This window comes from Patella vulgata, chromosome 4 (genome assembly GCF_932274485.2).
Source record: "Patella vulgata chromosome 4, xgPatVulg1.2, whole genome shotgun sequence".
Classification (NCBI taxonomy): domain Eukaryota; kingdom Metazoa; phylum Mollusca; class Gastropoda; family Patellidae; genus Patella; species Patella vulgata.
The window spans coordinates 17,140,400-17,164,391 of record NC_065882.2 but is presented as its reverse complement, the minus strand read 5'-3'; the positions used below and the strand labels follow the sequence as shown (position 1 = coordinate 17,164,391).

General features: G+C 36.6%; 1 protein-coding gene across 2 annotated transcripts; it reads left to right on the top strand.

Moving 5' to 3' along the window:
• Positions 1 to 39: 39 nt before the first annotated feature.
• LOC126818604 (IQ motif and ankyrin repeat domain-containing protein 1) lies at positions 40 to 23,715 on the top strand. Of its 2 annotated transcripts, XR_008787800.1 has the most exons (16): positions 40 to 295; positions 1,238 to 1,458; positions 1,801 to 1,965; positions 3,981 to 4,110; positions 4,759 to 4,883; positions 5,456 to 5,518; positions 6,006 to 6,145; positions 6,816 to 6,870; positions 8,370 to 8,462; positions 9,261 to 9,372; positions 10,177 to 10,282; positions 12,207 to 12,341; positions 13,749 to 13,877; positions 14,729 to 15,360; positions 22,882 to 22,981; positions 23,607 to 23,715. XR_008787800.1 is itself a non-coding variant. In XM_050546105.2 (14 exons), the coding sequence occupies exons 1-14, from the start codon at positions 184 to 186 to the stop codon at positions 14,886 to 14,888; spliced, it is 1,746 nt and encodes a 581-aa protein (XP_050402062.1). In that variant the 5' UTR covers positions 40 to 183; the 3' UTR covers positions 14,889 to 15,815. The 2 variants fall into 2 exon arrangements, 1 of the variants encoding a protein (XP_050402062.1); XM_050546105.2 differs by lacking the exons at positions 22,882 to 22,981; positions 23,607 to 23,715 and having other exon boundaries at positions 14,729 to 15,815.
• The last annotated feature ends 277 nt before the right edge of the window (positions 23,716 to 23,992 follow it).

Below are 23,992 nucleotides of genomic sequence, written 5' to 3'. Positions count from 1 at the left end.
GATTTGTTCCCCCTTCTTTTTCTCCAATGAGACGAGGGCATGCTTATGAATCGCTAGGTGCGGGACTATCTTGTTTACAACATGGCGTCATTTTTAATTTTCACAGGTATATGCATTACCTGCATCAATAAATTGTTCAAATAATACTATTTTAATACATGTACAGTTACTGCCAGCTTTAAAATGCCACCCAAAAAAACCGTTCCCGCAAAGGGTGTTGCAAAAACGCAGAGTAAAACTGCGACAATTCCGAATAAAGCGGGCAATAAAGCTAAGTCTACAGCAACTCCTGCAGGTATGTACGTACGGTATTGTATTGTAAATAGTTCCTGGCTTGATTGAATGGTCTCTGATCGGACAATGTCCGCAGACCGTTCCTATCCGTCCCTATATAGCTGTAATATGAAAATACCGCCCTTCCCCACTTCTGTTCTAAGGCTAATTTGGAATCCTTACACTACAGACTAGAATTCTTCAGTGTTCGCCAAAACTTAAATGGAATCATTTCTCGCCACATCTCAGATCATCTGACACAAATTTATAAAAATTCAACACTAGTTTCAAATAGAATTTTGTGATTAAAAACTTACACAAAATATGTTTGAATTGATCAGCAATTACCAGACTTTAACATGTGCCGACTGCATGTTTTTTTTTAAAATTTCAAAACTCTACTTGAAAATAGTGTGTGTCAGTCGTGGCGAGAAATGATTTCTTTTGGCGAACAATAAAAGAATTACAGTGAAAAATAGTTGGTAAGGATTCCAAAATAGCCTTAGAACAGAGGTGGAGAAGAGCAATATATTCATATTGCAACTATATAGGGATGGATAGGAAAGGTCAGTGGTCATCGTCAGATCAGTGACCGTTACTAAAGGAACTAGTAAATGTGTTGTCGTTAATTGTTTTGCCTTTGACAATGGCAGTAATAAACTGGGAATCACAGATGTTGAGAGGAAATTTCTTGTTGCTAAATCACTCTGAAATCATTAATTGATGAACTGTGTAAATTTAAGAGAGTTGTGATAGGGATATGATAAAAGAAATAGAAAGATTCTGACAATCAGTTTTGAACCAGGGTGACTGGAAAGTGGTGAATTAAATCTGTAAATGATTGGTGTCTGCTATAGGAAATGTTTTGACAATCTAATGTTTAGTTTAATAACAGAGAAATCAGTTTGGATTTAAATGAACTTATTTTTCATAGCATTTTGAAAATTTTATGTTTCGATTGCAGCGCCAAAGAAAAATACAACAACCGCTGGTAAAGGAAAACCAGTAACAAGTAAAAACAGTACTAATGTTGCAAAGCCAAAAGAAAAAGTATGGACAAAGGAAGATGAAGCTGCATGTAAAATACAATCTAAAGTTCGACAATTTTTGGGAAAGAAAGCTTTGCAAAGAAAACTTAAAGAAAAAGAAGAATATGAAGAGTTAATGGTTAGACTTGAAAAGGAGGTACAGTACTATCATATGCAAATAATAGTTCATGTCCCTTTCTTTGATAATTGAAGAACTAGAAATACTTCATAATTGAGCAATAAACAATTCCAAACTACTTTGACCGTTAAACTTAGTGTGAGCTCCTGCAGCATTTGATTTTCATTTCAGTATTTTAAAGAAAAAGAAATTAACATTAACATCAACATAAGATAAACTCACCAGTTTGACCAAATTTCCAGACTGTCTGAATTGATGTTTCGAAATTTCAATATATGTTTGAATTAAATCTTGATATTATTTGGGTATCACATATTCTTTTGGTAGAATTAGTTTTAAACCATGTTTTATTTATCTCAGGCATTTGTACAAATGGTGAAAATGCAACAAGAAGAAATTGATAGACAGATGAAAAAAGAAGACGAAGAAAGAAAAAGAAAGAAAGAAGAAGCTAAAAGAAAGAAGAGAATGTTAGAAGCAGCTTATGATGGTGATATTGATGCTATAGAAGCTATTCTACAAGAGGTGAAGATTGTTTTAATTGTACATATAATAATTAATGATGTGTCATGCACCAGAAAGGATGTCCAGAACACTGGTATAATACTACTATAGGGCCTATATACTGTAGAGGTTACCTAAGTTCTGTATAAGATGCTCTGGTTAATGTATTGAAGTCGTTAGCTAGTACCAGTGACAACGAGAACTAGGTTAACAAGGATAAGTCTGGTAGTTTGAATTGGGCAATGACATCATAGTCTGATAATCCAAATATGGTAATCCCATGCTTTAGACACGTGGGCAACTATCCTCCTTCGACCTTGTGCCCATATTAGTACAATGGGTTTAAATCCAGGGTAGCGTCTGTGCAGCTGACCAATCCGATGACTCGTGCACGTATCCTCTTTATATAAGAAGAGCAGGGTTAACTTTCCCTTCAGACATCATTAAGAGATCCTAGAGAAGATATCATTCAGAGTTCCTAGGGGAATATCATACCCATAGCCTCCTCGGCTGAGAGGCTGAGAAACACCACCGCAAAACACAAGCTAGGGGATAGAGAACTTATATATAAAATGTCATAGCTGTGTGTGTAGTTTCCTGTATATAACCGTTGTATTATGGATGTTATAAAGATATAAAAACATAGTTAACCAAGAAAGTGTTCCAGAGTCAATTGACTTTTGCAGTTTATATACAGCGTGAACATCTTGACTAGATAAGTGCCACCCTAGTGTCACGGGCCGTATACACAAGGTGGAAGTAATTCATAATTCATCTATTTAACGACACCGTAGTGTCACACTGGGTTCGTCACTGAGACGGCATAAAGATATGATATGTAAGTGTCATTTGACCTCATTGTCAAGTACCGTGAACGACTAATAAATTATGGCACTTAGCAATTCTAGATCTAGTTTTGTATGAAAGGATATGGAAATAAATGATTATTTGAATGAAATTAAATAATCGCAATGAACAAGCATATATTTTTAGTAAAGAAATACAATTACAATATACTGGTGCTGGTGCTGATATATGTGAATGGGTCCAAATAAAACTGGTGGGTTGAGTAGACAAATGGTTTAGAGCATTGATTCAAGTGGCATGATTTTGATTCCCCCACTTGTACGGACAAGGAGTAGGAATGCATATACAAGCTTGTGGGTTTTCTTCAGGCCTTCAGGTTTTCTCCCATTGTGTAACACTATATGTTAATCTCAAAATGACTTAGTTTGTGTTGAGTGGATGTTAAACGCCATTTCTCTCTCTATCCAAGTAAACTCAAGCTATGGTATCTTCATCACCAAAGTTCTTGACTGATGCATTATATAAGATTTAGATAAAGAGCTGACAGTTCTCGCTTTAAAAGTTAAAAAATAGATAATGAAAAGGGAATATGTTGAAAATTTCAGTCAAATTCATTCATTCTGAGCCGAGTTATTGTCGATTGTAGAACAGTGTAGTCACGATTGTCATTGCTACCTTTATTACAATAATAAACAGAGTGTCATTTATCCATATTTAAATTAAATTATTAACTGCCAATCATATTTAAATCTGTTGAAAATCAAGAGCATCCGATGACATCTAGAGCTGATTATGGTCTTGGCAAGTTAATAAATGTCTAATTAATAATTTATATAACATTTAAGGCCTAAAGAAATAGGCAGATTTAGTTTTTGAATAATGCATCTTTAAATGTAGCTCACACCTCTCCTACAAAATACATGTAGAATAATTGCTAAAGAAATATGTGTTTGTAATACTTCCCCCCCCCCCCCAAAAAAAAAAATGGTATGTAAGTCACAGATATTGTGAAGATAATGTCTTTTCCAATATTTGAAATTTTCGTCAACGTTTATCAATAGTCCAGACTGCAATCTCTAGATCATTCTGATTGCCTGTCTACTTTGATCTACCTCATTTAATGGCTATAGTGGAGCAACTTGAAATTGTATTGTAAACATGTAACTGTGAGTCTGGCTGTTTTTTTAAATATATCTATTGTGCAGTGTTGTTGTTTTTTTTATCAATAGGTAAAAGATCTGGATGATAAAAATAATATAGGACATGATGTAATTGGTAAAGCAATCAGAAATAAACATCTGCAAGCCATGATTGAATGTGAAGATGCAAATGAAAATACTCCACTATCAGAAGCTGCTAGTAAGTTTGACACTATGTTTTTATAGGGGCCTGGGGGGTCCACGGTGGTTTGGTGGGTAGAACATTGGCTTGTTAACCTGGATGTCCTGTGTTTGATCCCAGCATTGGCGGAGAAAGTTCATTGGGATTTTCCGGCATGGTTCTCCCCCTTGTCAGTGATGTAGGAAGGAGGACCTGGCAAGGGACGACGTAGAGTCGTTCAGATAGGATGAAAAACCAAGGTCCTTCTGTACACATTGACAACCATGTAAAAGCCCACGACAGTTGGAATTCGAAATAAGAGTAGTCCGCAGCGCCGCTGTCCAGGCAAAATTTCCCTCATAGCATACTGCATGGCCTATGCAGTATGGCCGAAACATGTGCACATTAGATCATAAGGTCTGCAATTGACTCAAGTGCCTTTGTTTCTCTATATATTTTTTTTTGCTGTTCAGATACTGGACAATTTAGCTGCTGTGGGCTGGCAACCTATCTTTAGTTTAGTACTATCCAATCTTACACCACAAAAAAGGAGATAAACTGATATTCTGACAAACCCTATTTGGTGGTAGCTTAATATCCGAAAACACAGGTATTATTTTATTTGGCCTTTTATATTATACAAAACATGCTACTATATGTTATGAAATTGTTTTAAATACTTTATAGGTGGAGGACATACAGAAACTATCAAATTTCTGTTAGATCGTGAAGCTGACCCTAATACTAAAGGTCAATTTCAAAGAACGCCATTATATAGAGCGGCTTTTGCTGGTCATTTGGAACCATGCCAGGTAGATTAAACATTTTGTAGTTGTGTTGACAGTATTTTGCGGCAATCATTTACATGTCTGGATTTTTTTATATATGTTGCATGCTTTGCCTATGATTTGGGGGGAGGTTTCCCTTTTTTTCTCAGTGCTAAAATTATGAAATAAGTATTTACCATGTGTTAATCTCAAAATGATCTTGCAGGGTTGAGTCTATGGATATTAAATCCTATGTCTGTATCTCCCCTCTCCTAATATTAAAAAGGAATTTCAATTGTAGAATGTATTATTGTCTAGTTCTTCAGATGGTAATCTGAAAATGATCTAGCTGGGTTGAGTGACTTGTGTCCATGGATATTAAATTCTATTTCTGTATCTCCCCTCTCTTAATGTTAAAAAGGAATTTTAATCGTGGAATGTATGTTGTCTAGTTCTTCAGATGGTAATAAAACACAATAATAAGTGTTTACATTTGCAATGCATGTAAATGGTCACAGTAAAATTCTTCCATATCACAAGAGAATAATTTAGTCTCAAAATGACCTATATATAATGTCGACAACCAATAAAATTTCTGATTAATTTTTAATCTACAGATTTTACTACAGAATGGAGCAGATCCACGACTATATGCTTCTGATGGACAGACACCAGAACAGGTACCCATATTTATTTATTCTAAATTATATTGTTATCTATCTTTCACAGAAATTTATAATACTTTGATGATAAAATTTAAAGTTTCATTTCACAATATGCCGGTATTTCAATAAAAATGTAGAAGTCAAGTCTATTTAAAACCCCTAGGGGCTTGCTTACATATTGTCCTGTGTCTAGTCCCTTGCATGGGATGAAAGACCAAAATCTTGTGTCAGTTGCAATCAAAAATAAGATCTGACTGTAGTTTTGCTGTCCAAGCAAAATTTCACTTATAGCACATTGTATGGCATATTCCCGTCTTCATGAGCTCAGTTGGTGCAAAAAAATGGGACTTGAAACCCTATTATATTTAATTTACTTATATTTCATTAAATATTCAACAATGGAATTAATTAAATATATATTTATAGTTCGTAATACCTAGGTCCTTTGAACATGATGCCTGCAAAACAACCCTAACTCAATCAGTCTGTAAATGTGTTTTAGGTTGCGTCACTACAAGCTATACAGGTAATGTTAGAAGGTTGGGATATATCTCAAACAGAATCATTGTTACACAGAATCGAAGCTTATAAAGAAAAACGACAAGAAGAAAATAGAGTGCGCAGAGAAGCTGAACAAAACAAGTAATTTTAAACATTTTTTTTCATTGGGATTTGGGAAGTTACTAACTAATGTTTTGACTATTGAGACTGTTACTGGGTACATCTTTTTATATTGTATCCCTGAAAAGATTTAAGAAGCAATGCTGAAGCCTTTAAATTATTGCTAAGTTTTTCAGGATTTTCCGACGTGGTTTCCCCTTGTCAGTGCTGCAAGACAGAGGGCCCGACTAGAACAGCTGTCTGGTCGTTTAAATGGGATGAAAAACCGAGGTCCTGTGTATACATTGGTGTGCATGTAAAAGATCCATTGGCAGTAGTAATTTGATATAAGAGTAGGCCATAGTGCCACTGCCCATGCAAAATTTCCCTCATAGTACACAGTATGGCGTATGCTTGTCTTCATTATCCCAGTTGGAGCAGAACAGTAGGACGTTAAACCCCATGTCTGCAAGACCACAACCAATCTAATGGACATCTTTTGGTCTCCTCCACCCACTTCCCTATTATTGTATTCTTTTCAGCTTCTGATAAGTGTATGAAAAAAATGATGAATAAACTGGCTGCTTCAATCATTTGCAAAGCCAAATTTACTGTTTTGTGTACAGTATAAATTATGTTGTAATGTCCAAATATTGGTTGATTATAATTGTGGCCATATCAGATGATTCAATATTTTATTATTATATTGTAGACTTGAAGGACAGATAGAAACTGCTAAAAAAGAATATGAAACAAAACAGAAACAGGTAGGTTGTGTGAAATTATATAAGTAAGTAAGTAAGTAAATTTATTGCATAAAAATGCACACGAGGAGCAGCATACAATAACAAAAATTATATTAATACAATACAAGAAATATACATGTAACAAATAGATCTATAAATAGATAATCTCTGTATTTTATTTTTTACAGTTTTTTTTATACGCCCACATTGTACGAAAAATCACGTTTTTAGCTTGTGGACCCTATGGAGGTCACAATTTTTATCCGATTTTGTTGAAACTTGAAATGTAGGTTTATAACCTAGACATCTTGGTTCCTTTCGATATTTGCGCAAGCGTAACTTCCTAAATTATGGCCCCTGATTGTACGAAAAATCACGTTTTTAGCTTGTGGACCCTATAGAGGTCATAATTTTTATCCGATTTAAAAAAACGTGTTAATATATCACCGTTACACCGTTCATTCTCAAATAGCATAAAAATATGGTATATCAAGGTTGTGGACCCTATAGAGGTCACAATTTTAATCCGATTTTGTTGAAACTTGAAATGTAAGTTTATAACACAAAGATCTCGGTTTCTTTCGATATTTGCTCACATCGGACCGTAACTTCCTGAATTATGGCCCCTAATTGTACGAAAAATCGTGTTTTTAATTTGTGGACCCTATAGAGGTCAAAATTTTTATCCGATTTAAAAAAAAACGTATTATTATATCACTGTTACACCCTAAGGATGGCTGAGTTCGAATTTTGTGAAAATCGGCCCTCGCTCTCCAATAGCATAAAAATATGGTATATCAAACTTGTGGACCCTATAGAGGTCACAATTTTTATCCGATTTTGTTGAAACTTCAAATGTAAGTTTATAACCCAAAGATCTTGGTTTCTATCGATATTTGCGCATATCGAATTGTAGGCGTATCCTGCCTGGCAGCAGCTGGTTTACAGTTTTTTTGGGTTTTTTTTACAGTGTTTTTTACTTTTTATTATATCATTATATTTCAATTTAGACCATTTATTTGCCTCCTGTTAAATACAACATGTTGGGACATTTTTTTCCTTTTCTAGTAAATACAGCATATTGTAACTTTTCTAGTAAATACAACATAATTATTGTAACTTTTCTAGTAAATACAACATATTGTAACCGAATAAATACAACATATATTGTGAATTTTGGAAGCTAGTTTGGCTTAATAAGGCCGTGGCTTGCTACTCAGGATGTTTCATGTTCGCTCCCGATGTTGGCCAAGAAAGTTCCTGTCGATCATCTGGCATGCTTTCCCCTTGTCAGCGGTGCAAGACAGATGGCATGGCAAGGAACAGTGTCTAGTTGTTCGAATGGGATGGAAACCCATGATAGGAGGCTAAAGTGTAGCTGTCCGGTCACTGCATGGCTTATGCACATATTCCATTGCTCAGTCAGTGCAGAAAAGTAGGACTTTAAACCACATTTAATTTCATTTATTGTGAATTTTGTACCTTTTTTAGTTTATTGTAACTTTTTTTTATCTTTTAAGTTAAACACAGCTTATTGTGAGTTAAATAAAAGAATATTAGAACATGATTTGGCGTCTGCTTCAGGTTTTGATCGTCCAGAGTTAACCTTACAGGTAGGCCTAATTATATTATTCATATGACTTAGATTGACTTGAAAACAAATTTTGATTTAAATGTGCCCTGTATATTTGTAAAATCTGTATTGACTTCCAGTGATTTCATTTTAAATTATTTTCATCCTCTAGGTGTGTGTATTGCAGTCCATTGCAGTGTGTATTGCAATATATTGTGATATGTGATATAACCCTGTGTTTTGTGATACACATTGCAATATATATGTGGTGAAATCTATGTCTTTAACACTTAAGTTTGACGTCATAACATCATAAAAACCACATCATAATGGTAATCCATAATTAGCAGAACATTTTTGTGTAGGCCTAGACAATATCACTGTTTTATCAAAATTATTCAAGAAGAAACAGTACGATTTTATTGTCAAGATGTCAAACAAGAAGTAAACAAATGAGTGAAAGCCGTCTGTTTATAAGGGAAGTAACTCTTATTATGCTAGGAACGTTGCATTCGGTTTTGTCGATAAAAGTCGCCGCGGGTACTTAACAGTAACGTCATAATAGGTGTCGACAAAAGTCGACTTGGTTCAGCTAAGAGTTAAGGAAAACCTTATTTTTATCAGCCATGTCATCCTAAAATAAAGTGCATTTTGATACAATGAAATCATTTTAAAATAATCAATACACCAAATTCTGTCTTGTGATGCGAAGTTGCGGTAGATCTGTATTGCAATATTTCAATATATCAATTTTTTTATGACAGCCGTATCATACACCACTGAACTTGATTGGTCGTAAAAACATACTTCACAAGAAATTATGTAATTTTTATTCCAGGCAATTCACGATGCCGAGTTAGATTTAGAGGTGATAAAAATGGACACAGAAAAGGCAAAAGAAAAACTATCTCAGGCCAGATTAAAATTACGAGAACAGCAGAAACAAAGTGGTAAGTCTTTTGTCCCACCCTTTAACTTGATGTTTAAATCAAAGTAATTAACTTGGAGTAGTAGTGGTTGAGTGGTCTGATGCATGCACTTTAGATCATAAGAGAGAATTCAGTTCCAGAATGGTTAATCAAGTATCCCCCATAGAGTCAGGTGACATGGTTTTGATCTCAAGTTTGTATGTGACAAAGAGTAAAGGTTGTCTGCCCCATCCCTTGGGTTCTCTCCCGACTATTCCCAAAAGGTGTTGAGTAATTAACAACACTGCCCTGGAAAGTAAACAGTTGTAAACCTAACAATCATTATATAATCCAGACCGACTATTTTAAATCTTCTTTGATTGGTATTTTCTTTGATTGGCTTTTAGTAATTGAACATATTAACACAATTTACAATTTTATGGATATACAATTACTGAGTTTAATACTAAGCAATGTTTCATCTTGATAAAGACGTACGAGAGTATCCTCGTCGAAATGTCGCTTAGTATTAAATTCAGTAATTGTGTATCCATAAAATTGTACCTTGTGTTGACCATTTTAAACTATGCGACAATAGAAACCCACTAGTTTTTGATGATTCTCAACGAATTTGAACAATTTGCCAACAGTGGTTTGAAACTAAACATTAAATATAGAAGCTCCTGCTACATGATACCTGATTTGTAGTAAAAGACCCCTATAGACTGTTTCATTGAGAATTCAAGTTGGATATAATGCAAATTTGAACTGAAAAAAATAAAAACATGCTGTGGGTGTGGTTGAAAAGAAAATTAAATAAACCTTGCTCTGAATTTAATTTTTCAGTTGATGGAGATTTAGATGATAACCTGCCGGGTGTCAAGGTCATGATTCGAGAATTGGATGAAGTTTTAATTAGAGATGTCGGCAATAAGATAAAAGATTCTGGAAAGTAAGTCGACTTCGAGTAATTATCATCTAGACCTCCCGGTAGGATTTTATTTGTATATTAACCACAGAACACTTAGGCTGGTGTTTTGTGTGAATTTTTTTGCATTAGCTTTAATTCAGTAGATCTGGGCATTGTTTCTCAAAATCTTAACTAATGATAAAATCCAAATTTTAGTAGATACTTCAATTTTGATTGGCTAAGCACTAAAATCAATCTAATATTATCCAATCAAATTACTAAAATTTGGATTTTATCTTAATTAAAATTTCGTGTAACAGGCCCCTGTATTTTAAAGTTAAAAGAGTAATTTCAGTGATTAACAGTTTACAATTTTAAGAATTGTTCTATAGCTGTGCAGGATGGGAGATCCTGGCAAGTAAAATCATCTAGTCATTTATTCAGTTCTGTGTATTGAAATGAAATGAAATAGGGTTTAACTCATACTCTTCTGCTCCGACTGGTCTAATGAAGTGTGCTATGAGGGAAATTTTGCCTGGGCAATGGCACTATGGCCTACTTTAATATCAAATTCCAACTGCAAAGGGATCTTTTACATGCACGCCAATGTATACACCGAACCTTGGCTTTTCGTCCTGCACCACTGCCAAGGTAAAAACCACGTCGAAAGATCCTGATGAACCAGTTCTGTGTATACTATTGCCAATGGTCCATTGGATGCATGTTAAAGATCCCCTTTATATTGGAAAATGAAAGAATAGTAGGCTATAACTCTGCTATCAGGGCAGATTTCCCCTCTTAGCACACTGTATGATGTACGAGGGCAGGCTGAAAAGTTCTAAAGTCTGAAAGGATCGATCAATTGGGTTGAAACAAACTTTTGTCACCAACAAGTACAATCATTGAATGAATCAAAGAACTGCAACTGTAGTGTTATTATTGTCTTCGTACCAGACTATCTTGTGAACCTACCCATTGAAATCACCAGAAATGGACAAAATTGGCTATAGGGCAGTCATCAAATACCAGCAACTGAAAGGACTGACCCCAACACAGATGCATGCTGACATGATGCCCCTTCCTTTTAAACAGTCCAGAAGTGGGCTGCAGAATTTAAGTGTGGAAGATCAACAGCAACCATTCAAGAAAACATTACCCGGGTGCATGTTGATGGCTGATCGATGATTGACCACTCGACATATTGCCAGTATTGTGGGCATCTCTCAAGAGTGGGTTGAGCACATTATCGCCACATTGTAACCATGGATGAGACCTGGATTCATCACTTTCAACCAGAATTCAAAATTCAGTCAGTTTTTATACCTGACCGTCATCCAGGCCTTGTAACATTGTTGGCAAAGGTGTGTACACCTTGAAGGGGACCATGTAGAAAAATGTATGGAAACATCGACTTTGTACAGGTCTTTCACAGATAGGCTTAGAACTGTTCAGCCAGCCCTTGTATGTCTGGGGGGGGGTTAGGCTTAGAACTGTTCAGCCAGCCCTTGTATGTTTGGGGGGTTAGGCTTAGAACTGTTCAGCCAGCCCTTGTATGCCCAGGGGGTTGGGTGGCTGAATGGTTAAAGTGTGCGCGTAGCATCATTAGGTCTGTCATTGAGTCAAGTGGCATGGTTTCGATTCCCAGCCTGTACATGACAAGGAGTAGGGTTGCCTGTCCAACCTCATGGGCTTTCTCCGGGTCATTCGGTTTCCTCCCTGTGCTACGTGCAAGCAAATTAATGAAATAAAATTGAACCATATGTTAGTCCTGAAATGACCAAGTTTGTGTTGAGTGGATGTTAAACCCCATTTCTCCCTCTCTCTCTCTCTCCCTTGTATGTCCATCTTGTCTATCTTTATTAGCCCAGTTTTTCCAGAAAGTAGGATGTTAAACCCCATTTCATTTCATTTCTTTTTAGCTTTAGTATTATAGCTGCTACAAGTACATATTGTTCTTTTATTTCAGGTGGCCTTTTATTATTGATACCAGTGGACAGGCCGCTATATTTTTACGTTATAGAGATACAAATATGCTAAATGCTTTAAGACCAGTTGACATGGAACCAGAGACTATCAGGATGGCTTTACTTGGTGCTATTAGGTATGTTTCAAGATGGTCCTTTATAGTGTTGAAACTACTATTCGGATATCCGTTAACGGATACAAAATAAGGGTTATCCAAATCATTTTACTATCCGTTTACTATTCGTTACAATATATTCTGACATTCCCTATGCTCTATATTTAGCCATTTTTACATCTGATTACTTTGAAATTTTCCCCAATGCTATTGATCACGTACGCAGCTTTGAGCATAAATGTTAATATCACACGTATTATTTAGCGATAGTATTAACTAATAAAAATATTAATGCAGTGCAACGAAAACAGTAGTCTAAATAAAAAAAATATTCATTCATTCCTCGCGCTGGTTTACGCTAGATAGAAGCTACTTCTTGGGTTTACGGGATACAAGTTAACACTGTGTTTAGACTTCCCGCACTGTAATTTATTCATAACGACCTAGATCACGTATATTCTCACTTACTGATTGGTTCAATAGCAGTAGATTATCAGAATGAGGCAAACGACCTTGGCGGAAAAAATGTTAGATGTTTTTATTTTACTTTCTTCATTCGTGTTGATTGAGCAAAAATGATAAGTGGGAGGGCCGCGGATTACAGGAGTAGTTATACACAAATTTATTCACCGCGTTGATTTTTTTGGATATCATGAATAGTCTTAATAATTGCGGCTAAAGGTAGGCATGTTTTTTTCTTCGCGGCTCAAACAATTTGCAAACCGAAAGTAAGATTTCATACTCGGCATACGCAGACACTCATAAACATTGAAATAAGTAAGAAATTATGAGTATATGAACTTTCGATGTGATTTTGTTCAAGAATTTCATGTTTCCGAATTATCCGACGAAACGTATTCGGATAGCAAACAAAAGTATTTGGATCACAAATCTCTATCCGATTTTCAACACTAGTCCTTTAACTGTGTTTACCATTATGAAATTATATAATTTTAATGCTCTTTGTAATGAAATTTTATAATTTTAATGCTCTTTACTTTAGTTTTGACCCAAATCAATTGTTTATATCGAGATATCATCAGAAGATATGGTGCTTTGATTTACTGATGACCAATTAAAGATATAGTCCCCTTAACTTAATAAGGTCATTTAGATCTGAAAGTATATTATTTGTAGACATAATTATAGACAAAAACTGCCTTTTAAGTCAACCAGAAATGAAATAAGTTAATTGTTACAGAGTGTCAACCAGTGAATCTGCCGTTGATATCATGCATGTATTACTCATATGTTGCCAGTGACAACAGCGCTCCTACATATGTTGATGGCTACCTTGATCTTTGCAGATAACTAAAAAGTTTCCCTTGAAGTATTTGTAAAGATGTTAAGTCTTTTCCTGGTAGTTTGGATGGGGCTTCAAATGATTGTTATTTATTTAGGATCAAGACTACATTTTCTATTTTGTAGATTTGGTAAACCGTTTATAATAGATATGATGGAAGTAGATATGTTTGAAGTTTGTGTAGATAGATTTGATGAAATACAGAAAGGATTAATGGATGCTTTATTAGATAAAAGTTTATTAGAGGCGGAGAAGTAAGTAAAGAGAGATACTTTGGCTGATTAGATTAACTTAGTCTGCAATATTGTCTCAACGTTATGCCAGGTAGACAGAATCATTAACTAAGACCACTTGAAAAACTTCTTTTTTTTTTTTAATATAAGCACTGAATTGAACGCTTTCTCAGCCAGAGCATTAACACAAATTATGGCAATGATTAAATTTTACGAATTTTGGCAATACCATTGCCAAAAAATCTATTTCATCATCCAAGAAGAATCTTAAGGATTTTTCATACTTGTCAGCGCTGCAGGATGAGTTGGAAAGTGTGCCAAGTTGTTTGTCGGATGGGATAAAAAAGCGAAGGCCATCCATGTACAAAATATGTTTGTCGGATGGGACAAAAGAAAAAATGATGTCCACCCATGTAAACAATATGCAGGAAAGTGTACCAATTGATGTCCAACCATGTACACAATATGCAGGCACCTAAAAGAAACCCTTTAAAGTGGTCAGAAACACTCCTGTCCTCCTTGTACCAAAGTATTATGTTGATTAGATCTTAAACCTCATGGGGGGTTGGATGGCACGCTGTATCATAAAGTCTGTCATTGAGTTATCTGGCGTGGTTTCGATTCCCCGGTTGTACGTGAATAGGAGTAGGGTCGGCTGTCCAACCTCATGGGTTTTCTCTGGTTCCTCCGGTTTCCTCCCACTGCTAGAGACCCCTACGCGCAAGCGAATTGTTGAAATAAAATTGAACCATGTGTTAGTCCCAAAATGACCTAGTTTGTGTCGAGTGGACGTTAAACCCCATTGCTCTCTCTCTTGCTCCATTTTCTCTAATTCTAATTACCATATAAATAGTTATTATCTATATTTTCAGGTTCATGTCCTTAACCAAAGAAACCGATGGTGCAGAATATCAACCAACTCGTCATTTTATGGCCGATAATTTCAAATTCTTCTTTATTACCTCAAATTCTTATCCTAATGATGGCTTACTTAATAGGACATACCCAATCAGAATAATTCTACCAAAATAAATTGAGGTGTTCTGGTGGTTTAACCATGTGAGATTAACAAGGGTGAAACAAAGTGAACAATGTGCATAAGGGAAATTCCCCTATTGGTTTTCTCTGATTAGGATTCCAGTGCATCAATTTGTTAAAAACTAAATTTCCACATATAAAAGAGCCAAAACTGCTTTCGTTGATACATAATATGTTGAATTGGGTTCCGATGTGATATATCATTCTGACAGATTTACCTAATGTGGGTTTGTTAAGAAATTTTAGTTAGGATTTGGATTAAACTGTAAAACCCAAAATCAGTTATACCTAATAATATTACCTTTATCTGTTGATCGAAAATAAACTTAAAATATAGATGTACTACAACCTGCCAAACAAAACCACAGATTAAATTTAATTAAATCAATAATTAGTTGTTTTTTCCCCCCAAATCAAAGAGGTTGTATCATTTTAAATGTGTTAATAGTGGATTTTATTGGGAAAGGTGTGGAATGTTTTAAGTGTTTTATTAATTTACTCTATGAACATTGTTTTATGAAGTGTTATTAAGGCTAATATATAAAGGCATTATGTTAATCCTGCCAAACATAATCTGTGATATTTATTATTAATATATTGTTAATCTATTGATTGCATTATTATTGTCATTTGTCATATTATATTATGTTGATATATACTCATAGAAATAGGAAATATATTAATCTAACTTATCCCATTACTGTTAATGATTTTATGTCAATTCATTATTTCATATTCTTCTAAAGTAACCGTGCAATTTATGGTTTATTTGAAATGCCGGAAGCAATAGTAAACATGCTTTAATGAGCTGATAATACCTCGAAACATTGTTACAGTAACATGGATGGACTTGTCGGATGTAATATTTTTTTTCTTTTTCTATGTTGTAGCTATAGAGAGAAACATTTTTAATTTGATATCACCTTGATACTTGTACGATGTATTGTGATATTTAAAATATTAACAATCAGAACTCTTAGTTCTATTTATGACCCTTTCAGATAGGGGGAGTTGGGTGGCCGAATGGTTAGCACGTGCGTGCTGTATCATAAGGCCTGTCATTGAGTCAACTGGCGTGGTTTCGAATCCCCGATTGTATGTGACGAGGAGTAGGGTCGCCTGTCCAGCCTTGTTGGTTTTCTCCGGGTTCTCCGGTTTCCTCCCACTGCTAAAGACCCCTACGCGCAAGCGAATTATTGAAATAAAATTAAACCATATGTTAGTCCCGAAATGACCTAGTTTGTGTCGAGTGGACGTTAAACCCCATTTCTCTCTCTCTCTCCCTTTCAGATAGGTGTCCATGAAAGGGTACAATATATTATTTGGGGATTGACATCCATATTTTTATTTCAATAAATTGCATGCGCGTATAGATCTTTAGCAGTGGGAGGAATCCAGTAGGATCCTGAGAAAATCCACAAGCTTTGTCAGGCGACCCTAATCCTTGTCAAGATTGGAACCAACCCACTTGATTCAGTGACATATCTTATGGTCTAAAGCGCAAGCATTAAACTACTCGACCACCCAGTCCTCCTATATATTATTGGTAGCACATGATACTAGGGCATCGGTACCACTGCAATATAGGTCCACATTTCTGCTTTAGAATGAAATATGAAATGGCTGCAATGACTGTAATATGACAAGAGGCAAAGAAGGCTAGGCGTTGGATTTGTTTTGCAATATTTACAGACTAAATATTAACAAAAAAGTGGGTGTCTTTGCAGTATAAGGAATAAATATGCAAAGTTCCAAGATGATCCATTCTGACTTGCAGTCTGTAGACGATAAACACAACAATTGGGCGTGACTCTGCCCCTCGGGGTTGGACATGGAATAAAAAAGATGGTGTGACACTGCCCCAGGGGGTCGGGGCATGCACCAAATTAAATAGTTGCTGTCTTTACGGTATAAGGAATAAATATGCAAAGTTCCAAGATGATCCATTCAGAATTACAACCTATAAATAAACGATAAACATAAAAATTGGGCGTAGCTCTCTCCCTTGGGGGTGGATATGGAACAATATAAATAGGTTCATCCCTATGATTGATCATGCCGAATTGGATCCAAATCTGTTATTACATGTAATTCCAACATGCAGATTATTTACAGACAAAATATTAACAAAATGTAGGTGTGGCACCTCTCAAGGGGCGTGGACCATGCACCAAAATCAATAGTTGCCCTCCTTAGGATATAAGAAATAAGTATACCAAGTTCCAAGATAATTCATTATTCTGGCCTTAGGGCTAAACACAAAAATTCAGGCGATTGGGACATGTACAAAACCAATAGTTGCACCCTTAAGCTTTAAGGAATACATATACCAAGCTGCAAGACAATCCATTCACAATTGCGGCCTGCATACGATAAACACAAAAAAATGGGCGTGGGTCTGCCCCTGTGGGCCGGGACATGCACCAGAATCGATAATTGCCGTCCGTAGGCTATAAGGCATACATATGCCAAGTTCCGAGACGATCCATTAAGAATTATGGTCTGTAGACAACCCACAGACACACAAAGAAAAAATGGGCGCAGCTCTGCCCCTGCGTTTAAACATGCATTATGCAAGAGCTAAATCTGCCTATTGCAGGTCTTTCTTTAGGCCTAAAATGTTTTCTAAAGTATTAATTAGACATTAATTAACTAATCCAGGCCTTAATCAACTCTCGATGGCATCAGATTTCTCCGATATTAAATAGATTAGAATAGTTCAGCGATACTTTGATTTAATCAAATATGGAGGACCGAGACTTAGCTTCGATCAACCAGTACGGTGGTTGAAATTATTGCACACACGTCTGTCAAACCTTCAAAGGCTTTGTCAAAGGCTAATATCTTCGCTTGCAATAGAGTAATTTGAATGAAATTTTCAAATTATTCATTTTACATCATCTACTTTCGAACTATTATAGCAAGAATGGCTAGTTCTTTATCTAAATCTTACATAAAGTTTCTAAAGGATCTGTTAAGAATGTTGGCCTGTTGGTGACACATATACAATATTGGGCTCGGCTCTGTCCTAGGGGGTCGGGCATGCACCAAAAATAATTTAGGTCATTCCTAGGGTATAAGGAATAAGTGTGACAAGTTTTCAAGACGATTCATTAGGAATTGCGGCCTATAGGCGACACGCAAAGCGAAAATGGGCGTGGTTCTGCCCCTACACTGGTATGGCAAGACCATCAGACGCCCCAACCGTCCCATACCAAGTTATTTTTTATACGCCCACATTTTCATGTGGACGTATTATGTCGTCGCCCCTGTCCGTCCGGACGTCCGTCCGTCCGTCCACAATTGTTTGTGGACTCTCTACAGGTCACAATTCTTATCCGATTTTGACGAAACTTGAAATATAGGTTTATCCCCAAAAGATCTCGGCTGCTTTCGATATTGGCATGTATCGGATCGAAACTTCATGGATTATGGCCCCTGATTGTACGAAAAATCACGTTTTTAGCTTGTGGACCTTATAGAGGTCACAATTTTTATCCGATTTTTTTAAAACTTGAAATGTAAGTTTATAACCCAAAGATCTCAGTTCCTTTCGATATTCGCGCATATCGGATCGTATTATTATATCACCGTTACACCCTAAGGACGACTGAGTTCGAATTTCGTGGAAATCGGCCCAAAATTGACAGCAAAATGGCCGCCGTTCGTTCTCAAATAGCGTAAAAATATGGTATATCAAGGTTGTGGACCCTATAGAGGTCACAATTTTTATCCGATTGTGTTGAAAATTGAAATGTAAGTTTATAACCCAAAGATCTCGGTTCCTTTCGATATTCGCGCATATCGGACTGTAACTTCCTGAATTATGGCCCCTGATTATACGAAAAATCACGTTTTTAGCTTGTGGAACCTATAGAGGTCATAATTTTTATCCGATTTAAAAAAAACCCGTATTATTATATCACCGTTACACCCTAAGGAAGGTTGAGTTCAAATTTCGTGAAAATCGGCCAAAAATTGACAGACAAAATGGCCGCCGTTCGTTCTCAAATAGCGTAAAAATATGATATATCAAGGTTGTGGACCCTATAGAGGTCACAATTTTTATCCGATTTTGTTGAAACTTATAATGTAAGTTTATAACCCAAAGATCTCAGTTCCTTTTGATATTCGCGCATATCGGACCGTAACTTCCTGAATTATGGCCCCTGATTGTACGGAAAATCGCCTTTTTAGCTTGTGGACCCTATAGAGGTCATAATTTTTATCCGATTTAAAAAATCGTATTATTATATCACCGTTACACCCTAAGGACGACTGAGTTCGAATTTCGTGAAATTCAGCCCAAAACTGACAGACAAAATGGCCGCCCTTCGTTCTCAAATAGCGTAAAAAATATGGTATATCAAGGTTGTGGACCCAATAGAGGTCACAATTTTTATCCGATTTTGTTGAAACTTGAAATGTAAGTTTATAACCTAAAGATCACGGTTCCTGTCGATATTTGCGCATATCGGACCATAACTTTCGGAATTATGGCCCCTGATTGTACGAAAAATCGCGTTTTTAGCTTGTGGACCCTAAAGAGGTCATGATTTTTATCCGATTTTAAAAAAACGTATTATTATATCACCGTTACACCCTAAGGACGACTGAGTTCGAATTTCGTGAAAATCGGCCCAAAATTGGCAGACAAAATGGCCGCCGTTCGTTCTCAAATAGCGTAAGAATATGGTTTATCAAGGTTGTGGACCCTATAGAGGTCACAATTTTTATCCGATTTTGGTGAAACTTGAAATGTAAGTTTATAACCCAAAGATCTCGGATCCTTTCGATATTCACGCATATCGGACCGTAACTTCCTGAATTATGGCCCCTGATTGTATGAAAAATCGAGTTTTTAGCTTGTGGACCCTGTAGAGGTCATAATTTTTATCCGATTTAAAAAAAAACTTATTATTATATCACCGTTACACCCTAAGGACGACTGAGTTCGAATTTCGTGAAAATCGGCCCAAAATTGACAGACAAAATGGCTGCCGTTCGTTCTCAAATAGCGTAAAAATATGGTATATCAAGGTTGTGGACCCTATAGAGGTCACAATTTTTATCCGATTTTGTTGAAACTTGAAATGTAAGTTTATAACCCAAAGATCTCAGTTCCTTTCGATATTTGCGCATATCGAATTGTAATTTCCTGAATTATGGCCCTTGATTGTAGGAAAAATCACTTTCTTGTTAGCTTGTTCTCTATCCATCTCTCGAAAATGTGGGCGTATCATGCCTGGCAGCCGCTGGTTAGGAAATATCTTTAACCCACTAACTGTATTTGTGAATGCAATAATCTATATATGTATCATGCCACAGGCATTTGAAGGGATTAAAATAAAATTTGTAACAACTGTTTGACTTTATATTACAGTATTAATACTGAAATATATAGTCAAACATTTGTAACAAATTTTATTTTAATCCCTTCAAGTGCCTGTGTATCATGCTTATAATCTGAATTAAAAACTGTCTGTAACCAACAGCCTAAGGTATAGCCCCACTAAGGTCTGAATCATCCCACATACCTCGCTAGCCTGGAGTTCGGGTGTTCGATTCCCGCATTGGCCGAGAAAGTTCAATCAGATTTTCCGGTGTGGTTTCCCATCGTCAGTGATGTTGGATGGAGGGCCTGACAAGGACAGCTGTCTAGTCGTTCGGATGGGACGAAAAACCGAGGTCCCGTGTGCACATTGGCGTGCACGTAAAAGATCCCTTGGCAGTTGGAATTCGATATAAGAGTAGGCCGTAGCGCCGCTGCCCGGGCAAAATTTCCCTCATAGCACACTGTATGGCGTATGCCCGTCTTGATTAGTCCAGGTTAGGAACAGAACAGTAGGACGTGAAAGCCCATTTCATTTCATTTTATTTCACCTAACTAAGAAAATAGACATTGCAGGAACATTACATGAGGTGAAAAAACCCAAAAAAAACCCGCATGGATATAGAGCCGACTGCACGAATTAGATACATAAAACTGAGAAAACTAAAATGGCCCCCAACTTAATGGTATTTCATCAGGGCTGGGTAACTGTTCCCTGGCCTTAACATTTGTCACCATATTCTCGTGAGAATGCCTTTAATTTGGTTAAAATACTGGATTTGAAATCTATTCTTATAACCAAACGTTCAGAGAGAGAGAGAGAGAAATGGGGTTTAACGTCCACTCGACACAAACTAGGTCATTTCGGGACTAACACATGGTTCAATTTTATTTCAATAATTCGCTTTCGCGTAGGGGTCTTTAGCAGTGAGAGGAAACCGGAGAAAACCCACGAGGTTGGACAGGCGACCCTACTCCTTGTCACGTACAACCGGGGATTCGAAACCCCGCTAGTTGATTCAATGACAGACCGTATGATACAGCGCAGCGCGCACGTGCTAACCATTCGGCCCCCCTCCCACGACCCCCTCCCACGACCCCCCCCCCCACACACACACCAAACGTTCAATGTTTGTTGTACTTTGAATGTGATATCATTTATTGGAATCTGATATCATTTAAACAATGCTCGAATTTGCCATACGGTATAAATATTCACACAAAATTGTAATACGTCTAGTCAACCATGAATAATCTTTACTAGGGGATTTTTTATATTAAGCTAATGATTGATATGATTAAGACCTTATAAGTATATAGACTCCCGGTTATTTATAATCAGTATTAAGCCAACTCGATCACTTTAGATTATTATGACGTTAGAACCGTCTCTTTGACAACGGGGCATGTTTTATTGTGACCAGTATAAGATCAAAAATAATCATACACATGCATAAAGGCCAGTTTATGTGTAGATCATTGTGAGAGTGGCCATTACTAAACAATAATCTACAAATTCGATTTTTGGGAGACTAGGACCGTGATTCATTGAGAAGGAACGCAAATATTTCAATATGGCTACAGGTCTGATTTTATTTATCTTGTTTGTGTTTTGGATGGATAAGTGTATTTGTAAATATAAAGGAAATAGGGTTTAACGTCCCCTTTTTTTTGCACCAGACCGGTAACGGTTACTGATCACCGAATTGTGATAAACTCATTGTTTTTATTTTGGAGATTTCCCTTTCTAAAATGTCCCCCTACTTGTAGTGTCCATAAAGTCTGTCTAATTTTGGTTCCATAACTAATAGCTGTGGCAGATGTCTACACGAGGCAGGATATACTTACTTAATTCAGGAACACTAACCGCCTCTGATTTACAATGGGCCAAATTTGTATATGTCTTTGTTGTATTGGAAGCATAGTAACAGGATGGGTAAGGCACGTGCTTACTAATCAGCAGGTCCCGGGTTTGATCCTGTTTGTATGATTGCCCAGTCTCATTTCCCGTTGTCGGTGGTGCGGGATGGAATGCCTGGTAAGATGGAGTTTCTAGTTGTTCGGGTGGGACGATTATCCGTGGTCCAGTGTATACCATTGGCAAAACGTTAAAAAATCAACGGCCAGTTGGAAATTGACGAATAGACCCAATCTGTTTCACAGAGAATTACGAGTAGTAATATCTCTGTCAAAGATGACTGCCTTAACACGTGCCGTCACAGCACGCGGGGTCAATCATTGACTGAATGGCGCGTGCATTGTTTACATTAAGACGTTACTGCTTCGGCCGAATGCTGCCTTTTAGTCATTTTAATAACCATTTACACTAAATAGGAAATAATTTTTACCTACAAATACGTCAAACGCCTTTATTTATTTTTCCAATACATAAAAAAAATGTTTTAGAATTTAATTTGTCGCAGGAAAAATTTAATATTTTTGGCTCATTAAGTTGCATATCGATGTCATCCTTATCAGTGATTGTAGCGGCCTAGCGAAAATTCACTGCTGATCAGTGTGGAGTAGACCATGACGCCGCAGTCGGGACAAAATGTCCATCATAGCACGTTTTCTCGTTTTTATTTAGCCCGCTTAGTACTTAGAAAAGTATGGAAATCAGACATGACATTATACATTTGTTCCATATTCTTTAAGGTGAAGACGTCGATAACCTGCCTGGAATTAAGATCCAACTGAAAGAAATAGGTAAAGTTGTAATGGACGATGTCCACGATAAGGTTAAAGAATCTGGAAAGTAAGTTTCATTCATAACATTTCAGTTTGAGAATATATATTTTGCCTGCAAGAGTAAACTCAGGAATAATGTAATTTTGTACAAATATAAGCAATCTTCCGTTGCAGTTCACACTAATGGCAATGCTGGATAGCGCGACTTGTGAGAGAGAGAGAGAAATGGGGTTTAACGTCCACTCGACACAAACTAGGTCATTTCGGGACTAACATATGGTTTAATTTTATTTCAATAATTCGCTTGCGCATAGGGGTCTTTAGCAGTGGGAGGAAACCGGAGGACCCGGAGAAAACCCACGCGGTTGGATAGGCGATCCTACTCCTTGTCACGTACAACCGGGGATTCGAAACCACGCCAGTCGACTCAATGACAGACTTTATGATACAGCGCGCGCGCACGCTAACCATTCAGCCATCCAACCCCCCCCCCCCAGCGCGACTTGTGCTGAGAATGAGTCCCGAGAATGGACAGTTGGTTTTGATCCGTGATGCCTTCTGCAATTTCCACTGAATTTTTCTACGTCACAGATAGTAGTGATGTACATGTGGTTCCACATCCTCCGTGAATCTTGTGGATATAGTACAAGAAGGACAAGACAAAGCAAATGTGTGTTTTATTTCTCTTTTAGGTGGCCCTTTGTTGTTGATACTGTCGGGCAGGTGTCCACATTTTTAAAGTACCGAGATACAAATATGATTAATTGTCTGGAGAAACACGACATGCAACCAGAAACTATCAGGATGGCGTTAATTGGTGCCATGAAGTATGTATATATACATTGCTTTTAAAGTCATTAAAATACCCCAAACCGATTACTTTTAAAGGAGCTAAATCGCTAATATTTGTACTTAGAAATTGACACAAATGGGTCGCAACGCATGTAATAATGTAATTTGAATGTAAATAAACTGATTTACATTCAGTCGTTTCCGTTTTTACTCTAATTTCAAATCTAAATTCGTGTACCAATGGTACAATGTTTATTTTGTCTTTTAATATCATCTAGCTGGCGGA

Coding starts and splice junctions, on each gene's coding strand:
- LOC126818604 (XM_050546105.2), top strand. CDS start 184: ATGCCACCCAAAAAAACCGTTCCCGCAAAGGGTGTTGCAAAAACGCAG. Junction 10,283..12,206: donor AAGATAAAAGATTCTGGAAA/GTAAGTCGACTT, acceptor CTTTTATTTCAG/GTGGCCTTTTATTATTGATA. Junction 13,878..14,728: donor AGTTTATTAGAGGCGGAGAA/GTAAGTAAAGAG, acceptor CTATATTTTCAG/GTTCATGTCCTTAACCAAAG.